Source organism: Lagopus muta, chromosome 8 (assembly GCF_023343835.1).
Source record: "Lagopus muta isolate bLagMut1 chromosome 8, bLagMut1 primary, whole genome shotgun sequence".
Classification (NCBI taxonomy): domain Eukaryota; kingdom Metazoa; phylum Chordata; class Aves; order Galliformes; family Phasianidae; genus Lagopus; species Lagopus muta.
The window spans coordinates 15,645,796-15,671,262 of record NC_064440.1 but is presented as its reverse complement, the minus strand read 5'-3'; the positions used below and the strand labels follow the sequence as shown (position 1 = coordinate 15,671,262).

The window sequence follows — 25,467 nt, the reverse complement described above, 5'->3', positions numbered from 1 at the left end:
TTATGTTGGGTACTGCTATTTTATGCAGTTTTATGAATACAAGTTGTGAATAATGCCTGAACATCACAAAATTCCATTGGAAAATTCCAACAAACACCAAGGGAATCACATTTTTTCAAAGTGGATGGGTAAACTGACCTAGTAGGTGGCATCCCTGCCCACAGCAGGGATGTTGGAATTAGATGCACTTTAAGGTCCCTTCCAATCCAAGCCATTCTGTGCAATGCTAGGTAAAGAAGCTTTTTGGTTGTTAGGTTTGTTGCAGACAAGACATTGTTATACCTTCAACATCTATATTATTCCTATTTATCCTTATTTAGTTGGCTTTTGTGTACTGATCTCAGCTGGAACAGAATTGATTTTCTTCATAGTGGCTGGTATAATGCTATATTTTGGCTCTGAGAGAAAAGTGATGCTGATAATACACAGATGCTTTAGTTGTTGCTGAGGAGAAATGAACAGAGACAAAGTTGCTTCAGCTTCTCACAGAAGCCTGACAGCAAGAGGACTGAGGGTGCACAAATTGCTGGGACAGGACAGAGACAGGACAGCTAAACTGGCTAAGGGGTATCTTACCTTATCACATCATGTGAAACTACAGAGCTGGGGAGAGTTGGCCAGGGAGGCAGCTGCTGCTTGGCAGCTGGCTGGGCATCAGTCGGCAGGTGGTGAGCAGATGCATTGTGCATCACTTGTTTTGTAAATATATACTTATATCTATATATCTTTATATAGATATATGCACACACAAACACTATATGTATACATACATACAAAGCATATATATATATATATATATATATATATATATATATATATATATATATATATAAAATACACACATACACATATATATATTAAAGTTAGGGTATACTACCATTATTTTTCCTTTCTTTTTCTGTCTTAGTAAATAGATTTTTCTTTTCTTTTGCATTTGTTTTGTTTTGTTTTTTGTGGGGTTTTTTGTTGTGGTTTTTTTTTTGTTGTTGTTGTTTGGTTTTTTTTGAGTTCTCTCATTCATCCTGCTTGAGGAGGCAGGATGGAATGAGCAAAGGGCTCAGCAAAGTGTGCTGAGTTGTCTGCCAGGTTAAACCACAACAATTCAATTGGTTTGGTTTTCCTCTCCCATTTTCTTATGAACTGTCCTCCAATGATAAAAGCTTAAGAAAAAAAAAAAACATTTCTTTATTCTGTACTTCTGTGCATGCGTGCACAGATACCTACTCATAGTCAGGTCCAGGGAAATACATGCAGATGAACTGCATTCAAGTACACACATGCAGATCTGTGGTTTGGGAGAGAGTTAAGAGGTTAGCCTGTTGTTTTTTCTAGAATAAAAAGCAGCTATAAGAGATGAAAAAGGATTTATCTTACTAATACTTATATTCAAAATAAATAAATTTTATACAAAGACAGATTTATTCCTCTCCATGGTTATATTTCAAATTAAAAAAAATCAAAATTAATTTAGACAACAGTGAACCACAAGATTTATCTGTGTTCCTAAGCCTTTTCAGCTAACCTTACATTAACATCAATCAAATTTTATCGTGGAAAGAATGTTTTTTTTCCTGCAAAAACACAAGGTGAACTAAAATGTTAATTTATTTATTATGTGCTAATAAGAAAACTAAACCTAAGTATAAATGTTTTAAGCATTAGGACTTTCTTAAAAATGAACTTCTGAGAAATTAATTTAATACGAAAAGTTTATTTACAATCTAAAAGCTTATTAAAGAAATACAGTAGACTGAATTGACCTATTCTGCAATGTCACCTTAATGCAACGCCATAAATACACTATATATATAAATCCACTGTATATATAAATTTATTCAAAGAAAAAAAAATGTCTGAGGAATAAAATCTAGAATATAATTTTAAATCTATGCATTGATAGGAAATGAGGCGTTCGCTCCATGAAGTTTACCTTCAAAGCATTAAAACACTCCTTAAGCAAAATATCTAAAGTATTAAAGAAATAATAAGCCTTATTATTATGTGTTCTTTTCAGTTTTACAGGATTATATTAATAAATCCAACTTATGTTTTAAAAGATTTTAAAATTATAATGAAGTTCAGAGAGCATATAAGCATACATAAAATCAAGATTTCCTCTAAATTTTTGAACAAAAGGGGTATTATTTTGCTGTAAATATCTGCCCTTTCTCCCTCTTATCACCCTAGAAAAGACATAAACTAAACACATATTATTAACATAAATGTCTTGCAGAGATATTTCTCAAAATAAAATCTAAGTAGAAGAGTTATTTAGGATTGCTGTATTCCACAGAAGAAATTTTCCTTTACACATAAATTGTATTTTAAGATCCAGTAGCCAATTAACTATTTAAAAAGGCAACTTCAGGAAAGCAAACATTCTCTACAAAGCCTTTGAAAATGACAGACCTAAAAATGGTTTTCAAAACCGGGATTTCAAAATTCTGAATTTTTAAAATTGAAGTTTGTTTAAGCTCCTAACATATTCATGAACTATATAGAAAGGAAATAAATTTAGCAGAATTTCTGAAACTTTGACAACATATATCCCACTGTAATTAATGGCATTCAATGGCATAAGATGTGAAATGGTGGGAATGAGAAATACCATTGCAATTATCTGAATCGATGTGACTTTGCAAGAGACAACAGAGATGGAGAGAAAGGAATTTAACTGTCTCCCTTAGTTTAGATAAATCAGTATCTTTTTAACAGGATGTTGAATGTGCAAACATTTTTGCCCGAATGCCTCCCGCACTCCTTCCAAATAATTTCACCCACAAAACACACACCAATTTGGTAGTCAGAAGACACATATAAGATACATTCACCTCCCTTCTTCCCCATCAGGAGAGATTACATGTGTCTCCATGTTACACCAAGCATTTGGGACTCAAGTGTGTATCTTTCAGTGAACAGCCAAGCTGGTGTCTGTTGCATGCAAAGGAAATGCCCTGCCATGGATCGGGACATCCATGAGCTCCGAGTACTGATGGGACACCTGCCTCTGCTTCTCTACACTCTCAGCTATTCAAACCAGACTTGGGCCCCTGCCAAGACCCAGCTCACAGGCTCATGGGCACAATGGATAGGGGCAGATGGCTCTTGACACATTTCCAGTAAGCGAGTAAAAGCAGGCTTTTGTGACCTACTAAGAAAATGCTCTGCAATGTCAAGATGCCTTGAGAGAGAATATTTTGCCAGTGGTTCAGCTCAAGTGACAAATGACTGCTGACCTCAGCAAGAAAAAGGGGTTTCTCTCTCCTCCAAAAAACACTCACTGCCTTCAAGCATCTTACATGTATTCCCAGTTAGAGCAGAGCCAAATGCACTCAAAAATGAACAGTGAGGTAGAGACAGAAAAGCAGCGGTCCACGTAGAGTTTCGTTTTTTTTTTTTAAATAAAAATTATATATTAAAAAAAAAAAAGTATTTTTCCTTACAGGAGAACAAGTAATTATGATGAATTGTGTAGGAGTTGAGAGAGGTGAGTCATTATTCGTTATTGTAGTGCAGCAAGGAGGCAGAACTACAGAAAAAGCAGAAAAGAGAAAAGTTGTGCTTCCTAAACCAACAGTTTACATAGCTGTTTGTGGATAAGGTTTGTTCAAGGAATATTTTCTTTTTCTTTCTGTGTTGCTATGATTTGGAAGAATCAACAAAAAGCCTCTACAGGTTTTTTAGATCATACACAAAACTAATGTTCTGGGTTAAAATACAACAAAACCATATTCTGGTTCAAGGAAGCATTAAGGATATATTGAATATGAAATATAAGAGCATCACACTGCAGTCATTACAGGACCTTTTTAAAGAGCACTGATTGATCACTGCCTTCCTAACAAATCTATTCTTTTAAGAGAACATTTTTCCAGGCTGCTGCTGGACTGAAAAAATCTTTTTAACTGCCCTTATCTCCATTCCCCATTATTCTATGTTGTTCCAGAGGAGTCCAGAGACATGGAATACACACTCCTATGACACAATCAGGTCTCAGACATTCCAGACAATTAAAAAAAAGAAGAAGAAGAAGTAAAAAACACTCAGCAGAAAACACATAATGGAGTCCCCCCAGACACACATGCCCTTTCCACTGATGTTTGTTGGAGGAAAGATGTTGACCTATATTTCTTCATTATTAATAAGCAAAAAAAAAAAAAAAAAAAAGAGCAAACAGTACTAGCGTAACAGTATGCTAAGAGCTAAATATTTTAAATGACTTTATCTTGCAATGCTCCATTTTTTTCATGCATGCTATGCAGCTTTCACTTATAACGGTGAGAAGCTGGGTGAAAATGAAAGATTCTATTAACAGGATGGGAACATTTCATTGAAATGATTTATGTGTCGTCTTGTAGCCATCATGACCTCACAACAATATGAAAAACAGGTTTATTACAGGATAAATTTACCCTTTCTCTGGTAACTCATCTTCCGTAAACATATACAGCTTTTATTACAAAATTAGTTTGGTACATTTTATTTACCAAAATTTTAAAGTGTGAAATATTTAGAAATATTAACTCCCAAAAATATTGAACAGGTTTATTTTTGGTGAAGTTTAAAGTAATGTCAAATTTCAAAACTTAAAGCTAAAGCTTAAGATCACCATGTGGCTTTCAGACACTGTGTGATGATTTGTTTGCTTTCAATATTTCATTATTCTTCATGTGAACTTTCAAAGTAATTTTGCTAAAATGTCTGATGGCATTATTCACAAATTTGCAAGGTGAATCCACTTTTCCATGAACATGGGGATCATTTGGAAAAGGAAATGAGAGTCATCCAACGGGACCAAACTGGGCAATTGCCAAGGCAAGAGTTTAAGCACAGCTCAAGATTAAAAAAAAAAAAAAAAAAAAAAAAAGTGATCTCAAGGAATATTTAGAGACACAGGTAAAAGACCAAAATAGATTCAAGAGATGCCTTGAAAATGACAAAGGGTAGAAGCTAGACATGTAATACCTGCTAGGCAATAAAATGAAAGAATTCTGTGCTTGTAAAGTCAAAATGGCTCTTTTTAAGAAAACTTATTATAGAATATAAAATATCTACTGCACCTATATAACCACAGCTAACATTACAGACACAGACCAACCCACATCTCTCTCAAAAATTTACCTCCACAGTTTATTTTTTGCTCTAAATATAATGAATGTTACCACAAGGAGCACCTGGAAGACCAGATTGAGTAGCAAAATGAACAGGAAACCCAAGAGAAGCAGAGCCAAGGAAGCTTGGAGCAAGGGATCTGATGGGATAACACTGCAATAGCTGCAGCTTCCTAGCAGCCAAAGAAAGGGACACCTTGGGCACTGTTGCTTTTCAGCCAAGTAGAATTAGTAGCTGACTTTCTTCTATGCAAGATCAAGGCTGATGCAAGGCTAGCAGGTTAACATGATTAATTCTCTCAGTTCTCTGAGCTGCTAGGTCCTATTAATTTTCAGGTTAATAATGTTAGTGGCAGACATTTCTACTATTCTGTTATTTCTACAAAATGTCTCTGAAACTCAGTTTATTATCTGCTTTGGAGCCACCCTGATCTTCACTCAATAATATATGAAGATTAGAGTTCAATCACAATGTTTTTTTCATATATAAATCCTAAGTGTACATCATAAAAATATCGTAAAAACTATTGTTAATTGACTGCCACAAACTACAGCAAATAAAAAAAAAAAAAGAAAGAAAGAATGAAAGAAAGAAAGAAAGAAAGAATAACTAAGATAACCATATTTAAAAGGGAAGAATTAAATACTCTGGGATTTCTGTGTTCTTGGTGCATATTCTTATGTACATGATTCATATACTGGATGTTTTATGTGTCTTGAGAGACTCAAAAAAAGGCAAACTTGATTTCCCACGAGACAAATATTTCCCATCCTTCTTAGGCAGATAAAAAGCACAAAGTATAAACAGATTAAGCTCTATTTTCTGAATCAAGTACCATTTTGCAATTTGCTTCAACAGAGCCAGAATTCATCCCTGATTCTTTCCTGGCATCCACCAAACTACCTCATCTCCAACCATCTCCCTGTCACAGCTACTTCTCAAATCAGATGACATTTATATCCACAGCAGTTCTGCAGTCCTGACACAAAGATTCAGTTGACCATACGTAGGGATGACAACAGTCATTTTTCTCTCTCAGCTGACATGAAGAGCTTAAACACAGATCTTAATATATATGAGTAATTCTTAATATGAGTGCATTTAGGGCCAATTATTTTGCATATATTTATTGCCCAAAGGTCTAAGCAGATGAACAGAGAGCATAAGATCTCCACACACATACAAATGAATCTAAATATTTCTTTTTGAGAAAAACATGAAGTACGCACACTCATTCTGTCAGAAGATCGTTACTACTAAATAAACACTGAATTAATAGCAGGTAGAGACAGTAACAGAGAATATACTGAGAGCAACTATTGTTTTATGTGCCCGTCTGTCAATGGGAACATGTTTACCTGTTATGTGTACAACCTGTCCTTCTTACTACAAGGAAATCCTCTAGCATTCAGAATCAGTGTTTAATTCTCACTTAAGAATTCCAGTGCTGATAAAAATAAGAGTGTATTTATTGCAGTAGAAACTTTGAATGTATACACTCTGAAAGGTAAGTTGCAAAGTATGCGTAATAATCAAGGGGAACAGGCTTCTTTTCTTGTTTTGCCTGTAGGATTTATTCCTTCAATCCTTTGTTAATGCGACAATCAGACAAATTACATGTTCTGTATTACTTACAGAGCTGACAACTCAATAAAAATGAATTACATGGAAAAATCCTTCATGTGGAAAACCTGAATGCTGAAGCTCTACACACAACCTACTTCTGAAGAACTACAGTGGTGAAGGTAAAAGATACAATTTGAAGTATATACTGCATGTATCATTACTGGCGTTAAGATGAACAGCATGTCACTTCGGAAATCCTGCAATTCCTGCCTATGTCCCCAGTTGTGGGGTTTTCTTGTTGCTGTTGTTGTTTTGTTTGCTTGTTTTTTTGTTGGTTTTTTTTTTGTTGTTGTTTGTTTGTTTTTTTGTTGTTGTTGTGTTGTTGTTGTTTTTTTTTTTTTGCCATGCTACTCAGAGGCAGAAAACACTGACAGACAGACCGAAGAAAAAACTCTAATTCTGAGGAATGTTCTATCAGGCAGCATTACTCACCACAGTATTTCCATGTTTTTTCAGCATGATATGCAGTTCCAACATATTTGCACAATGGCTGCCTCAAAATATGCAAATACAAGTATTTGTCAGGCCAAGAAATTTAAATTGGAAATTTTAGTTCCAATTTAAATCTTTATTTCTAACATCTAAACTTGATAGTCCACAATTTAAAGAATAGCAGAACAGTTATGACTTTAAAATTTAAGCAGAAGAAAATGAAAACTGAATTTCATATTTAATTAATCATTAATTCTTCATTCAAATTGCAGTTTTTGAAAAGTTTCTGATACAATGCTGTTGAATCATAAACTCTGTCAAAACTCATCTTTGCTAGAATATTCTGTAACTAGCTACCTACAGTTTTAAGCAAATTAAATATCTTCCAAAGAGTTAATTGTATAATGCATATTAATTATCTAATTATATGATTTCACTAAGCTAAGCAATTAGCACCTGATTGTGTAATTCCATATTTTATACCTGAAGTCTGTTACATAATTAAGAAAAAGGTAAATTTTTAGCAAAGTACATTATAATGTACATTGGGTAGGAATAAGACAGTGACATTTGTGAGTCACATACATTGTTTTGAAATGGAAAAGTGCCTAGCTCTGCTGTGAAACAAGAGGGCATGCTATTAACAGCAACCTGATCATTAAAATGTACGGTCTCTTCAAACCTTTTTATGTCACTTGGAATTTCCGGATGCAGTGACTATGTATATAAAGATACAAGGTTCTGATTCAGAGAGGACATGAAAATTATGAGAAAGCTAACCACATGAAGAAGGATTCTACATCAAGCAGTCGTTTTGTTACAACATTATGAAACAGCGTGATTTTGTTTTTGAAGAAAACCAGACTTATTCTCCAATTTCAAGAATTTTAAACAATTTAAATTGATGGAAAGCCTGGGATGGGGGATGCAACTGCAAGTCACAGTCATGTTTTGGTTTCTATTGATAACAACACATAAGCAGATTTTTAAAAGAATATTTTTAGTGATATTTCACAGAAGCAACTCTACATACAGGATGGTGGGTGAAAATAGTAATTAAATATAGTTTTTAAATGACATACTTGTGCAAATCTTGAGATAGGATTTTGTGTTCCACAGTCACACGTGGAACCTAAAATATACATCAGAATAATTCTGACTGCCTAATGCTTGTCTACCCATGTGACTAATTTTGAAGATGTACTTCTACAGAAAGCTGTCAGTTTTTAAAAAGATCATCAATAAAAATGATTAAGCAAAAGGACACTTTTTATCTTCTCCACAGATAACCCCGTGTTTCATTAATAAAGAGAAGGGAAGACAGATCACCCAGTTCTTCTATCCGGTGTTTCTCTAAGAACATCAGGTATAACAACTGTAAGCTGGCGAAGGATGTGTTCAAGAGTCTGAAGACTGCAGAAAACAAAGAGCAAGACTGCACAAAGGGAGTTGTAGGGCTAAGTCCAACATGGTCATTACAAATCTGGTACGCTAGCAGTCTCGTGAGACATTCTACAAGTCACCCTGAAAATATTCTAATTGAGATCTGGGGCAGGAAACTCTACTTTTGCACATGCTCAGACTTGCCCTGAACAGTGTGAACTGCAGCCGTGCCTGCATTTTGAGGCTCTGCTATGGGAAGCAATAAGGAACAAGGCATTGCCCTCTATCATGTTGATGTTTATACGATATCACCACCAATATGGCCACTGTGCAACAAAGAATGCAAAATTTATACAGGCAGAGAGAAAAAAAAAAAAAAAAATCATGAGGATCAACTGAATTAATCAAGGGAACCCATTTTAGAAAGCCAGGGTCCATGTACTAACAGAGATAACTCTCTTTGGACCTCTTTGGAGGCAGTTAACTCTTCAGACGTGCAATATAAAAACACGCCCCAGATCTTAGCATTTCTTTTTAGCTAGTTCACGGGCCTCAGAAGCTAACAATTAAAATCAACAAGTTCCAGCCTCTAAAGTGGGATATCCTATGCACAATAGAAATTCATTGTAATCCAGTAATTATGACTTGGAGGTCACATATCTCAGTAGTGAAGTGGAAGAGTACTCATAACAAGAATAATATAACTGATTCAGAGATATCTGAACTATTAGTCCTATATCATAAACCGAATTGTCTTCCTCTACACACTTAGATGGTTCGTTAGGTATGTGATTTCTGCAGTGTTTCTGTAGTCTGTATATTACAAAGTATCTATCTGTCTGATCTGTGACACTCCAGAATGTTTTTGTTCAGCACCAGATGTGGCTAGTCAACTACAAGAGGCTTGTAAGGATAGAAGCCAATAAATACAGGTTGCTACTAAAAGTAATGCCTCCTATTTGTTTCTACAGAAAACTACAAGTAACTACTTACTACAGTAACATTATTTGATAGAGCAAATTCTCTGTTAAGAACACTGTTTCTCAACATAGTCACCACTACTGGTTATGCATTTTTTGCCAGCAATGAACAAAAGCCTTCATGCTATCTGGAACATGGCTTGTCTTTCACATCACTGTCACCACTGTAGAAATACACCACCCACTGATCCCACTGTGCTCACGTCCACTGTTTGGTGTCTATAAACATTCAGCAAGCAACAATAAAAGTCAACGGGTGTAATTTTTTTTCCATGTAGAGGAATTCCATTACACACCTTTGTTTCATATGCACTTCCATGTCAGAAGCCATTTGGTCAGACTGCCCTTTGCTGCTATCTGTCACACAGCAACAACATGTAAAGGAATATTGGTGGGAAGGTTCAAGCTCCACTATCATACCACCACCATCTGTCTCTGGTGTCATGGACCAGAATAATAAAACAGGAGGCATTCTTTTCACCATAGCCCTCTGCTGCTAAATCATCTGTCCTACTTGTATTTGAGCTTTTGAAAACTTCAGAGTAAAAAGACTTACTAAATCCATGCATATTTGTTTGTAGGACTTGATGATAGAGCACTGTGAAAACTGACAAATTTCCGCCACTGTCTGTATTTGAACATTACAGTGAGAAAATTTTCTTCTTAGTTTTAAAATAACTGATAACATTCTACTCTTCCATTCACATTTAAATCCTCCAATCAGTAAGTTTACAGAATTACAGTTACAGAATTGAGTTTCAGAACTCCCAGAAGACAGAGACAATGTAATACATATAAAAATAATCTCTCACCTTCTAGATCTTCCTTTTCAAAATGAGTTTTGAGAATGGACCGAGTTCCTCCTCTATCCACAACAGCTTCTTCATCATTTCTCTGCAAAAGGAAAAAAGGACAGGTAAGCTGCTTCCCACTAGGAATCTATTACCAAGACTGAAGATTGCTATGAAACATAGATATGCTTACTATTTATTTATTTACTCTTTCAACTCAGGAACCAAAAGTTTTTCAGAACTTCACTTTCATTATTAAAGTCTATTCCTCCTGTGTCAGCTTTTACTGAGGTATGATTACAGCTAATTTTGACATAAAGTAGTTCTGCTGAAACATGCAAGACGATGAGTAAACTGCAGTTACTGTGAACTACAAAAAATATGAGTCAATGGGACAGTGAAAGAAATGAAAAGTGTCTGGCTGAGGTAGCTTTATTCTTTAGCTTTATTTATATTGTGTTCTTGAAGAACGAGATTGTATATGTATTTTTGTTTACATAATACAAAATATACTGAGCTACAAGGAGAATTCCCAAATTATTAGCACTAACACTCCTTCCACTTTGGCAAAAACAGAGAATGATATTCAGAGGCAGTATGATAAGAAAAAGAACATTAATAATATGAAGACAAGTGGCCAGATTTACAACTTGCAAAAAACAAGCTGTAGTTACAATGAAGGAAAATACTATACACTAACATAAAATAAAAAATCTATTCTTCCACTGGAACTCATTTTATGCCTAATTTTTACTGTGCTCATATATGCATTGTAAATGTATTCTCTACTGCACTCTAAACATATTATGCCATGCATTGTGCTCTAACTTAAAAGAGCTACAGGAAGTAGTCACTTCAGGCACCTCAGGCACGTATCAAAACTCTCTCAGTAGAGAAATGTTTTGGGAAAAAGTCAGCAATGAAGCACTGGATGCTGTGCAAAACAAGTTGGCTTTGCTAAAACCCTAACATCACCAATAGTGAAAGAGAGAAAGGGAGGGAGGAAGGCAGGAAGGAAGGCAGGAAGGCTATAATTCACAAGATGATCCAGAGTGGTTTCCAGTAAATAATGATGAAGAAAAAAAGTGTTAACTATACAAAAGAAATTAAAAGGCAAGCAGGGAGGCTTATTGTTTTGTCCCACATGAATTTCTTTACTATAAGAGTGGTGAGGTGCTGGAACAGGCTGCCCAGAGAGGTTGTGGATGCCCCATCCATAGAGATGTTCAAGAGCAGATAGGATGGGGCCCTGGGCAGCCTGGGGACGTTAGTGGCCCTGCTATGGCAGGGGGGTTGGAGATCATGATCCTTGAGGTCCCTTCCAACCCTGCCCATTCTGTGATTCTGTGATTCTGTGAAACTATCAGTTAATATATCAATACATATTTCTCATTAGTGGAAAGGTTTTAGTAAGGGATATATTAGAACCGGAACTGCATGATTTCTATGTATAAAATTGGTATCTTAATGAAAGTCTGAGACAAGGGATTTGAATACCAGTTACACGCTGAATATACATCTATATATAGAATGCAATAGAACATAACAAGAAATTAAACCACATGAGAACAAATCCTTAAAGAGCAGATGCCCTAGGCAAAAAGATTCACATCTAGAGCTAGATGTCATAAATTCTGGATCTAAGTTTTTTGTTTCAGGCTTCTCTCTTTTTTAAAAATAGCTGTCATGCTGTAGCTATCTTATATAGAAAAATCCTAGGAATGTGTTAGCACCAAGCATTTAGGCTGCTAAAGCAAAAGACTGTGAGCATTACATTTGTCTTTATTAGAGCTTTCTAGTAGATAATAGCAAATAACTGAAGTCTGACGTAGAGAAAAGGCTTTCTATTCAAACTGCTCAATTATTTAAAATTCACAAAAAATATATTAAGATGCATCAGAACAGTATATCACACAAACAATTTGATCATATTAGGTAATATTAAACCATTATTTAAAGAAGACAGACTTAACTTGGCATGTGGGTCAGGCTGGCACAATGTCCATGGGTGAATGGGCAAAGAGGATGCCAAAGGCCAGGTATTACAGCCATGTCAGAAGTAGAGTTATTCTAGTGTAAGACAGCCACCAGCATTTTGCTGTTACTGAAAAGGCACTATGGAAGTAAACTTAGGGAATTTCTGTAACAGGGAGAATATTAAATTACAGGGAAGTTTAAGGCTTAACACATCATCTAACTAAACTATATACAAACTAATTCATTAATATTTATCAAAATATGCTCATACACTTTGACTTCTCCTTTCCCATGTGTTCAATTTTCAGCTTCTGGCAATCTCTTCCTCCTCTGTCTCCTCTTGTAATGTCACAGCAAGTCTCAGCCTTGCCTCATTCTCAGAAGTGGGTTTGTTCCATTAATATTACAAGGAAAAAGAGCTTAATTGGGAGTTTTGTGTTGTTGCCAATTCACTTGTCAAACTCTGAGAAAAGTCCAATTAAACAAGCCTTGCACTGTGCACTCTCACTTCCCAGGGAGCAGTATGAAAGCCATCTTGCATTTACCAGCACAAGAGTCGTATTGCCCTTAGTCCAGAAGTAATTTCTGTGATTCCTGTGCTGCCTACTTGTAGGAAGGAATAAGGAAGTGAAGGACTCACTAGTAGTTTAACACAACTAATCTCATTTTGATGGAAGCACTATAGAAATACAAGTAGTAATTGCAGCAGATTCTCTCCACTTTCAGATGATGATTAGAGACTAGAAACATAACTTCAATTGGTAATGCTCTGCTTTCTATTAGGATGTCACGAAAACTAAGATATTATTAAGTGTTGCAATAAGAAACTGAAAGTATAGGCAAGAAGAACTATAAGACAGTCATGAGAAATTTAATGCATGCTCTGGGTGACTTTTCATGTACCAAATAGCCACCAGCCTCCACACCAATATCCTCATCGAATATGAAAGCCATGACTTCACTGCAGTTTTGCCCACCACTTTCAGTGTGATCTAAGGGGGGCATGAAGATCTTTTTCATAACCCTCCCATGTTCATGTCAGAATTCTGCTGCTTCTTCAATTCCCCGTTTGAATATGATGAAGGTCAGAAATGTCACATGATGCACAGGTCTGCTAGTTTGGTGTTTAAGCCATACTGAACTACTGGAGCAGTCTGCATACAAATTTATAGACACACTGACCAGGTAGGAGTCTTTGGTACTGTCCATTACTGCAATGAGTTGCTTGCTAAATCCACCAAACACTGTGGTCTACTGTTTAAAGCATAAGAAGAGGATCCAGAATGTACCCAAGCGCTAATCCTGAATCTGTCACTGACTCGATGTGATGGAAAAGTCACTTAATCTCACTGCCTCAGCTTCCTCATCTGTTAAATAGGGACAATAATACTTACTTATCTGCCTTCCTCACTGATCAGCTCTGTACCATAATTAATATTCATACAGCATTTAAAAAAATTGTAAAGCACTACAGAAGTGCAAAGTCATTCAATTCAGAAATATGTACAGCGTATGCAATGTAAAGAGATAATAGGACACTACAGATTGGTAAAAATCAACATTTAGACTTTTTCTAAATATAACATCAAGTTATACTACTACCTTGTAATGCAGTGCACAGCTATGACAACTGTCTGGGAAAAGGTTATGATATAAACAAGTACATTGGGTTAACTTTCTTTTGGTCTAATCCAAGAACAACACTAAATAAGCCAGTGAAATTGCATTTCTCTGGAACTGCAGCCAGAGTGCAATAAATGTTTAAATAAATATAAATATATTTAGAAACAACCTAACATTTTTCTCTTTTGAATTATATTTGTTAATATTCTGTGTTATCACAGAATGGTTTAATTAAAACGTAGGCAGGAAACAGTTTCCCTGAAACAGTAAAATATCTGCAAGCACACAAAATAAGAAGAACAAATAACGTATCTGGAATAGAAGGGCAAGGAAAAGCTGAAGCATTCATGTGGAAACCACGGGCTCCTTAGAGACCAGGGCTCAGCAACTCTGCTCAGCTCAGGATTTCACCTTTCGCATTTTCCAAATGAACAGTGAAATGACTCACCACTGCACATACCTCAGAGGAAAAATCTATTCTAATGAAAAAGTGTTATAAATACTGACATCACAGTTTTTGTTTCTTGATACTAGTTTTAACATATTGGTAAGTACAGAAAAGCAGAAAACAGAGCAATAACTCTGCATCCTTTACATTGCAACTGCACATTTTTAAATTGAAATATGTATGTGAAGTTGCGTATTTTTGAACAAAATTAAAAAGAAATAAATTGTCTTAGATATATTTTATTTCTATTTTTTGTATGTGGTCATGAAGACTGAAGGTTGTAGTAAGTGCTAGGAATATAGATTTTCAACACTTAGATGAACAAATTATAAAGTGAGGTCACAACTCTTGATAGTATTTGTAAGTATACTGGTGAGAAGTAACAAAAAGCTTCATGGTTTTGAAAGCTGTAACAAACGCTTGAAGTGCCCTTCCACACCTAAAACCATTTTAATTAATGAAGAAACTGCACACTCAGAAAAGCAAAGAAATATCATTTTATAGCAGATATTTGTGGGTGTTTTTTAGTTGCAGCAGTTATAACTGTGCAAGCCTTCAATACTCAGTATCTCAGTTATGTTAGATGTCTGAGCAAAAAGAAGAGGAAAGTAACTTCTTTCAAAGATGTATCCAAGCAAAAACATATAAGAAATATTTTTAGACATGCTAGGTGCTAAGGTAGACGCACACACCTGTAGAACTTCAAGGTATCTCTAGATAATGGAATTAGGATGTACATTTTATGTATTTATTTACTAAAAAAAGAAAATGTATGGTCTTAAAAGACACTTGCATACAGCATAAAACCATCTGAATATTGCACAAACATTTACTGAATATCATCTGTGCTACAGTAAATAAGATAATAATGGTTTAACAATTAATATACATGCTAATTTAAAAAATTATTAAATAGTCAAAAGAAACATTTTGCTGTCCTTCCTTTGGTACTCTGTTCTACTAATATATTTGGTGCTAATATATTTTAGGCAAGCAAAACCTAGAATTTATTTATTTATTTATTTATTTATTTATTTTTATCCCTCTTCCTATCTAAATTTCCTTCACAGATGGCTACCTTTATTTTCCTTCTCTGATTTTTGGTCACAGTTTACAGTAAACCGGATGATTGCTTTTCTTCGAAATAGGAAAAAAAGTCAGCTATAAAGTGTATTGGTATTCCAGAAAATTCTTTGGGACTTTCAAACGTTCATTTAAAATCCTTTCCATTCTTAAATCCTTAATACACTCATAGTAAAAAATTGCAACGTAACCAACAATCCTTTTTCACCATTCTTCTTTCTGTAAAATGGCATAGGCATAGCAGGAGCCATTTTATTTTTTCCGCAGTAGAAGTGCCTGTGACACATGTGCTGACTCATTAGGAAAATAATCATGTTATTAATTGCTCCTCTAAATAAGACACTTATTGACGATTAGACAACCTACATAATTCTCAAATGCCATATGGTAGTATGGAATGCCTGCTAGAATATTAAACACTGCATACTATATTAAATACTGCATTCCTATAAACAATAGAAATCTGTTACATTAAATACTTTTTGTTACTTTATATTATCAGTATTTATATCTTTTGGAGATGGAATTCTAATGTATTAATTTTAGTTCATATATTTTTCCATGAAACTAGTGATACAAACCTTGTGTGTTCAGCTTTTCTGTGATCTGTAGTGAGACTCTACACATTTATCCAGACCTCACATACACATCTTGATTGCCTTCCCAGTTTGAAGATTTCAGCATTGTATTATTTATATATCTCTGTGTTGTAATTATTTCAGACACAGTGTGACATATCTATTTTTACAATCATTTTGGTTAAGAGCAGCTTGTCATTTCATAAACGTGACATTAACACAGATAAAGAAAAGTAGTTTTTTGAACTCAAGAGCTGCCAACTCAGAGAATATCTTGCAAAGACAATTAACCTAAAAAGAAAAAAACAAAACAAAAAAAAACTGCTGTATGTAGATGCATGCCTCCATGTTGTAGAAGGCAAATCAGTGACTGCAGTGTTCAGCCTTGTCATTCAGATTGTCCTTGAGCAGACACAGTCACACAAAATTGATTTAATACAGAGTGTATGCTTACAATTTTTATGCTGTAATTCTTTTCTCTTTTATAAGATAAGAAAAAAAAACCTTGTTTTGAATATTACCACTTAATTGCTTCTATTACATATAATCATATCTAACAATCTGTTGCAGTGGAAAGGACAGTGAATTTTATTTTTCTGATGAAATATTGAAATATGAAATATTTTTCTATTCTACCAGCTATACTACATCATCCTTCTCCCCTCTAACCATTTATCAAGGAAGACTCATCAAAACATACTTTTTATACAATAACATCTATTCTGTAAGGTCTAAAGAAATAATTTTTAGAAGTTTCTCTCTAATAGTACTAGGATTCTTTTTGCAGCAGCTTTCTTCAGTAATCACTACTAGTTAACACAAAGCACATACTTTTTTGGTCAGCTCTTCTCCACATAAGTCACCCTATGCAAAAAGTAGAAAGCAACTAGTTTTCATTCCAGATCTGTATCTTGCTCAAGGCTGAATGTCATATGCATAAGAGCATCTCGTGTTGTCTTTTTCCCCCTCTTCTTTTCTCTCTTTTTATAGAAGTCAAGAACTGCTTAGTATGACTCAATAGAGAAGTACCATTCTCTGCAGCACTGCTAAAAATTGCACTAAAAAGCACTGGCTCCAAAGAACTGGTCTGCTATTGACCTGAGACTGAAGACACTTTTAATACAATAATGCTATTCCTGTAATATATACGCATAGACAATCATTTCAGACATTAAATATAAGCACATACAATTGTTATAAATGTAATGCAACTAAACACAAGCAGAAAACACACATGATTAAAACAAAGCAGTCTGAGACAAATAAATGCTCACTATTACATGTAATTCCTGTGTTTATCTACATTGACATATCCTGTGCTGGTTATACACATTATGCAATATCAAACGGCTATGCAGCAGTGCATAAATGAATGCATAAACACTAAAATATTTCCTTATTGTGCAATAAAGAACTTCTTTCTTAGAATAAACAAGAAATCCACTTAATGCATTTGCAAGGCAATTATGTTACTTTGCTGCATATATTCTTAATATAACTATGCAACTGGAGACAAAATTTCAAGATAAAATAATACATTTATTTATTGCATTAATACCTAGATGCCCCACTTTTCCTGCCTTCACTCACCCATCAGAAAAGAATTCTTTGGCTGCAGCAACATAAGGGGAGGGAATAGGGAGGAGACAGAAAAAGGAAGTTGTAACAATGGATACAGAGATGAAGTGGTGAGCTGTTTTTTCTGGATTCTGGTACTTATTTTTAAAATTTACATTTAATTGCAATTGTATTTGCCACCTTTTGTACAACTTGGAGTAAAACTATCAGTAATGTCTAAACAATGTGAGAGCCTTAGAAAACCTGAACAAGACCCTTAGAGTAGTTGGGTTCCTTTGAACATTTTCTGCCTAGTTAAGACTCCCTTATCTTTTCCCCTTCCTTCCTTCCTTCCACATCACATCTGCCAAGTTTGTAAGCTAGTATTTAATCAATTACTAGTCTCAGAAAGACCTCTGAATAAATAAAAGATAGTGCTTCTTGCTGCTAGTGAAGGGAGATAGAAGCTGGCTCACATCTCTGTAACTGTGATTTTATTCCCTGTGCTTCGCATTCTTTATTACACTGTAAAAATACTTGTAAGTTATTGAGGTAAGAAGAGCACAAGATTCAATCTCAGGCATTTTCCTCTGCAGTTATTATTTGAATATCTTATCCTAATGTAGTCCCATTAGCTGAAATCTTCTTTCGCTTCATAGCAATGGCTACGTCAACTACTAAGGAAAACTCCAACAGCATGAGAACAGATGTGAAGACTTTATCTAAGGCCTAAATCAGATTTACTTTCAGCTTGTCTGGGCTCCCTCTTGGCTTAATGCCAGGTGAGGATATTGCCAGGGTAACAGAATTATTGAGGTGTAGTTACAAATTAAACATGCTAAGTGTAGCTCATTGTGCAAGAAGGTATTTGCTGCTGGGTAACAAATGGTAAAAAGTAAATTGTTTTGATTTCTAGATTCGTAATCAGCAGTAAGATATATTGAGTTTTAAGTTGGATACACTTCTTAATTCAAAGGTCTTGCTTCAGTCTCAGAAAATTGAGGTGTCTCTAGATGAAATGTGTGCAGACTTCTTTCCTTAGAAATAGCTCATGTAGAAGAATCACAGAAGGCAGTCTTCTTGCAGCAGTTACTCATGTGGAAGTAGCAAGTGCAAAGAAGAAAGGAGGTCATGACCAAGTTATCGGGACTTGTTTCTACAGCAACTGCAACATTAGGAGAGAGGACTTTTTCCATTCATTTACAGGCAATGTGGTAAGTTTGATATCTATATCTTTTACATACAAATGTATGCTAAATATAGATTGAAGCACTTTTTTTTTCCCCCAAGACTTACTGTATAATCTGACTATCCAAAGAGGCAGGAGAGTAAACTGAATGGACTATTAGACTGATTGACTATGAACATTCTTACTGGCCAAACTCATTTCTAACCTTTCAAATAAGTTTGCTAACACTAATAATATCCTTCCTATATGAGTAGGGGAAGTAATCTGACTAAACCAAATCTAATTAAAAAGCGTTAAAAATAAGATGGCCTTCTTCTCATCCATTGTCAGGAAAAAAATGAACTTAGAGTACTGCACAATTTTCTGTTGCAGGCACAGAGATTAAACTGGAATACCTGTGGCTCTTCAGAGGGGACTTCTATATCTGTTATCTTTCTTCAAAAGAGAAGAAAGATTGAACCATACCAGTTAGTGATCAAACCTCTCAAAGTTGAGAGGGCTTCGTTTCGTTGGCTTTTTTTGTTTAGACTGAAACTAGTAAATAACTTCCTGACAAGTCTTTCCAACAAATCTATCTTGTCCAAAATGTATGAATAGCAATGTAGGGTTCAGTCTGAACAGTCCCTAAATCATCCACATAGAATCACAGAATCATAGAATAATAAAATGGCTTGGGTTGCATGGCACCTTAAAGATCACACATTTCCAAACCCTCCCTGATGTGGGCAGGATTTCCAGCCACTAAATCAGGCACCAGCTTGGGCTGCTCAGGGCCCCATCTAGCCTGACCTTGAACACCTCCAGGGATGGGGCATCCACAGTTTCTCAGGGAACCTGTTCCAGCACCACATCATTCTCTGAATGAAATATTTCTTCCTAATTTTCTAATCTTAAATCTAAACCCCTCCCTCTTTTATTTTAAAACTATTCTCCTTTGTCCTATCACTATCAGACCACGTAAAAAATCTGTCTCTCTCCTGATTATAAGCTCCTTTTAAGAACTGGAAGGCTGCAAATAATGTCTTCCTCAAGCCTTCCCCTCTCCAAAATGAAGAAGCTCAGCTTCCTCAGCCTGTCTTTATAAGAGAGGTGCTTCAGACTTCTGGATATCTTTCTGGCCCGCCTCTGAATCCAATCCAGAAGCACTACATCTTTAGACCTCCTTTAGGATATTTCTGGAGCAGCATCAGAAGAAAATTCTGAAAGGATAACTTAGTGTTTTTTGTCTCTAGAGATTTAATTTGATTTAAGTAATTTTTCTGTCATTAGTGATTTTTTTTTTTATCAAGGCAACTGTAATTGATGTGATTAACAATCACAGGTTTTTATCACCCAAAAATGTCCTGCTGCATGCAAACGCATACTTTCCCTGAGTGAAATGTAAAGAACTTTTACAATGTCTATAAGAAAAAAATATCTCATAATTAGACAAAGGTATTCCAGCTATCTCTCCTCTTGTTCCTTACCCATCTCAGATCATCAGTAAGTCATAGTGGCCATTGGGGGCCATGCACAAATTATGAACAGTAGTAGTTCAGCTGATGTTCTCACCTCTTAGAGATCTAGGAACTAGTCTCGTTCAGAGTGCATATGCGACATAATACAGTTTTAAATATCAACTTCCATGAGCTTGCTATTCTAAATTCATTAAGATATTTGACAGCAAAACAAGCTAGAAGTTAGAAATCATTTATATTACTTTAATATTATTTTATATTAAAATTACAAAATTTGCCTCATAAAAGTACTACCATACAGTAGAAAGAAAATGTCAGTACTACTATGTGAAAGGAATTTTATTGTTAGAAAAGATCTTCACAGTTTTCATTGTCAATTTTCTCTATGGCCACTAAATCCTGCTGTGTTAGGGAAACTTTTCCAAAGCAAAATTTTTTTCAACAGGCCCTTCTAACAGGCTTAACATTTACCTATTTGTTCATGTATTTGCTAGATTATGAATATCACATTACAATTAACCTTTCAAACTTTTTGATCTAGGTACTTCCAGCATGCAGGAGAAAACAGCAGAAATGACTTGATACTGAGTTTTACTGGTTCAGCACAAGTAATGATTTTTTTGAATTACATACCATTATTTGTATCTTGTTATATTGCTGTAAAGTAAAAACAATTATATACACAATGGTGAAAAAGAATGATCAACAGATGCTTTTCATACCGTTCCTTGCAACACAACACTTCTTTTATTTAAGACTGATTTGTGTGTGTGTGTTTTTAGACTCTAAAAAGATAATACTTGCTATTAAAACAGTATGCTGTATGCTGCTAGGTACTTGGACCATTCACATTTACTACCCATTTTTACCAGACAGTTCTTGGTACCATCTCATTGCAGGTACTTAGCAAATAACAATATCCCAGGCTTTATTTTGCCTCATAAGGATCCTCACCTATAGCTGCAAATACTATCATTTTTTTGAATTAGTATTGCTACTAAATATAAATGTGTTCACATGCAGAGAAAGAAAAATAGCATCTGTGGGCTCTGTTAAGACATATACTCCAAATGTATGTATGATGTATGATGTGAAAGTAAATAGTTTATAACTACACCAACAGTCATGTATTTTAAAAGACGAGCAGTAGGTATGCAAACAAGAATACACAGCAAGCTAAGTGTAACAGGATTCAAACAAGCTAACCAACCTATGCAGTCATTAAAAGGTCTTATACTTAACTTTACAGAATACAAAAGAGTTCTGAGAAAGATGGGGTACTATAAGAGAAAGCACACAAAGAAATGGGAGATAAATAGATAAAATAGATAAGTACTGCCAGAAGAGCAAATAAAAATTCAAAGTTGTGATAGAATACCTCTCCTGAAAGGGAAAGAAAGACATAATTTTTAAAATAAAGACCAGAAGTTTTTATTTGAGAAGATGAGTAAATAGACTTTTAAAAGCAAATGATGTAGGCAGAGGAAAAAGCTAAGATGATATTAACACCATTAATCAAGTGAAGCAAAGCTTTAAGTTTCAAAGTCAGACAGGAAGATGAGATCATAATAGTCATAGTACTGATATGAGCAGGCCTTCAATGTGAATTATGGCTACAGGGACAAACAAGAGCTCAGAGCTCTCAAACTCAGAGCTGCATAGAGGAAGAATGCATCAGTAAAGAAAACTCTGGAATTGTGTCTGACATGATTGTGTTCAGATGACCACTGAGGACCAAGAAGATTTTCTGAGACAGGTTGAGTTTAACTGGAGTGGAGGTAGACCACAAAAAATACAGTAGCAATATCTTCATAAAGATTGTGTTTATGGCTACATTATCCAAAATTAAGGTGTGAAGGAGAATACAAAGGCTGATAATGGATTCCTGGGTGAAAAACACACCTACATACAGAAAAAGGAGGAGGGGGAGAAGAAGATTTACCTAAAAGGAAATAAAGTCTGGAAAGAGAATCAACAGGAACAAAACGACAGATGCCTAAAACCAACAAAATTTTGTGAAGAATACAGCGTACAAGCTTGGAGATATGACAGATGGAGTGGAGGAGAATAGGGAACTAGCCTGGAAGTCTTCCAGGTATAAGTCAAATTGAACATTAGTAAGATAAATATCAGTGCAAACGACAAACCAGAAGTGAGCAGTGTTTCAGAAAAAAAGGAGGAAGAAGCTTGAATTTTGATGCTGGTTGGTTAATCTTAATAAATTTACATGGAAGCAAGAAGAAATAGATTATTTAAATGGGGGGAGTATAGAGTTCATAACAAAATACAAAACAGGGAAAACTGCAAGCGAAGATACTCATCGCATAACAAAAATCCTAGAAGTATAGAAATCCCTAAGTCAGAAAGTCAGCAAAATCAAAAGATTTCCACCAGAGATACTAAGCAGTATCTCTGCAGCATGGCAGATGGTATTAAGAAATGAGAAAGTAGATATTGAGAGTCAATCAGGACCGTGAATTGTCAGAAGGGTTTGGAAGTGGATGAGAACAACAATTAAAATAGATGAGAAGAGCAAAGAAAACAGAGACTACAAGTGAGTCTATGCTAATAGAGGAAGTTATAGAGAAATAGAGGAAATAAGAGCAGAAAAGAAGTAAAGATTGATTTTAAAAAAATTTTACACACTTCCATTCTTGGAGTGAGAGAATAAAAATGTGGAAAGTTAAAAAAAAAAAAAAGTTATCACAGAAAAGGAATTCAGAGAACACTGCGCTTAGAGGTGACTACTACTACTCAAGTGTGTAGCTGAGTACGTATAATAACGTTCAAATGAAAAACAGCACCAGGGCAGCTACAGAGCTGGATGGTCATCCATATGGAAATCAAAATGTAAGGAATTATTAATGAAAGAGAAGAAAGTTGCAAGTCAAAGTCAGAGACATAGATGGTAGTAGGTAAAGTTGTCTGCACAGCAAATGCTAAAAATGTTAGGCTAGAAAAAAGCAAATAATTATTGTTCAAAAAAGAAAGAAAAAAAAAAGGAAAAAAGCAGAAGAGCTCAGGAACAACATGCCAATTTCTTTGACCCAAATCCAAAGAAAGTACTATCAGAGATAGCAGTCTTCATAAAAATAAAAAAATAAAAAAATAATCCCCCCCCCCCCCCCCCCAAAAAAAAAAAACCACAAAAACCCACAATCATGGATGAACCATTGTTAACAGGAAAAAAGAGAACAGAGAAGGTAATGAAGACAATGGGGGCACCTAAAGGAAAAAAAACACCAAATAGAGGAGGATGAATTTGAGGCAGAGAAATTTAAAGCAATAAGGGTAAGATAGAACTGTGATCTGCACATAGGATGTAGAAGTATGAGAAGTATCAGACAGAACATAAATAAACAAGGACCAATAAAGCAATCAACAATAACAATAGAAAAGAAACTGTGCCATCTTGATTGTTACTCTCCTATATATTCTGAAGTCTCTAAATAACAGAGGCTATTATGTATACTTTCTACATACTCTGTATATTTGCTGTTTAAATAAATTACATGCTAATTTAAAATACTAGTTGATAAGAATGATTTGCTTAAAATTAAATCCTGTTCCTTATATTGTATACCAAGTCCACATAAGCAGTATTGGTGGATGCATTTTATACTGGTGCTCTCTGTAATTATATTAGTAGTTCATGCCAACGTGCACTAATATATCTTTTGTAATGTAGAACTGGCCTAATTTAAGTCCTATTCTCCTGGGAATTTTAATCATATTTATGGATTGTTTGCCAGAATAGCACGCTGATTGCTTAATTCTTCTTATAATATAGTACACAAGAGAATTAAAAATATCACTGATTAAGTGCTCCCCTGCATCCTTGGACATATAGATGTCTGAGTTCTTAGAAAGGGGGACCACAGCTATTGGCTAACACAATAAAAATTCTCACAGTTGATCTGCCTGAGAGGAAAAAGAACAAAAAAAAAAAAAGCGCATTGAAATTCACTCCTTCCCCTCGCTCTGATGCGCTAATCATGCTAGTTACGTATATTTAAAAGACAATGGGAACACTTAAAATTATGTGTAATAATTATATTTTCTTCACAATGTTTGTATTCTAGTATTATTACACCTATGGATTACACCTATGGTTTCAAATTGATTCCAGTTCTAAAGTAGCAGAATTCAACCCAAAGCAGCAGCTTCATAATCCATAAGGTTTTTTATTTGCATTTATTTGCATCAGCCACAAAATCCTGCTGCAAAGTAGAGGAATTCACAGCAATCTGGATCACAACAAAGATATTAATCCACAAAAATACAACTGAGATCCTACATTTATTTGCACCTTGTACAGTTCCAATGTGGTCAGTGGGAATCCAGAAGATACATAACATTCTTGGAAATTTTATTTTAAACAACAGCATTGCTAAAGACTGCCACAGAATACTTGAATATGTAAGAGCTTTCTTCCGCATAGAAGCAGAGTGATACATTTTAAACTGAAGGAGGGCATAGAAGCGTCAACTGGAGACTGGAAAGAGTAATAGGAAGTTAGCAGAACAAAACAAATCTATCTTAATCCATGTTTCAAATCAAAATGGCTGACAGCTTTTATAAAGCAAGTAAAGACTGAAGCCATTTCATCCAGTTCTGCTTATACTGAAACCAAAGAACTTTTGACAAAGGAACAAAAGAAGACAGAACAACTTTCGGAGGAAAGTCCCTACTTCTGCCTTTAGCAGTGGATCTGACTTTCACAGGACAGTCAGTAAGGCTACCCATCCACCAAAGCTTCACAAGCACTATAGAAGCTGGTTCCAGCACAACTAACACTTTATCTGTGCAGTCTATGCGTGTTTCTGATCTATGTGCTAAAAAGGGAAATATTAAAAAAAAAAAAAAAAAAAAAAGGAAGAAAAGAAAAAGTAGCAAGTGATATATTTAATTAAGATAGCTCTCCTTTTCTGTAGCATAAAGACCAAGTCAATAAATCTTGTGCGTAATTCTTGTAATAGATATTACTGTTAATCACTTAAAAACTTAATTCCTGATCATTCACATCCTTCAGTTTTCATCACCCTGAATCAAAGAAGTAATGCTCATTTCAAAGAATTATAAAAGATTAGCAAAGGTGTGATGACTTCTTTGAAGTTGCCCATGAAAAAAAAAAAAAAGCAATTCTGACATTATCTTGTATTTATCTTTCTGATATTTTAAACACTTATTACACATTCCTGCTTCCTCTGTTATTCTTTTTACTGCCATGC

General features: G+C 34.9%; 1 protein-coding gene across 6 annotated transcripts in view; it reads right to left on the bottom strand.

Annotated features, from left to right (window-relative positions):
• Positions 1-25,467, bottom strand: part of SLC4A10 (solute carrier family 4 member 10) — a 155,490-nt gene that overhangs the window by 88,531 nt on the left and 41,492 nt on the right. For all 6 annotated transcript variants that reach the window (XR_007378726.1, XM_048954024.1, XM_048954025.1 and 3 more), the window contains exon 2: positions 10,346-10,427. Coding sequence is in view for 5 of the 6 variants with exons in the window: in XM_048954024.1 (XP_048809981.1) it covers positions 10,346-10,427 (82 nt within the window). In the remaining variant the exon portion in view is untranslated. The remainder of the gene's footprint in view (positions 1-10,345; positions 10,428-25,467) is intronic.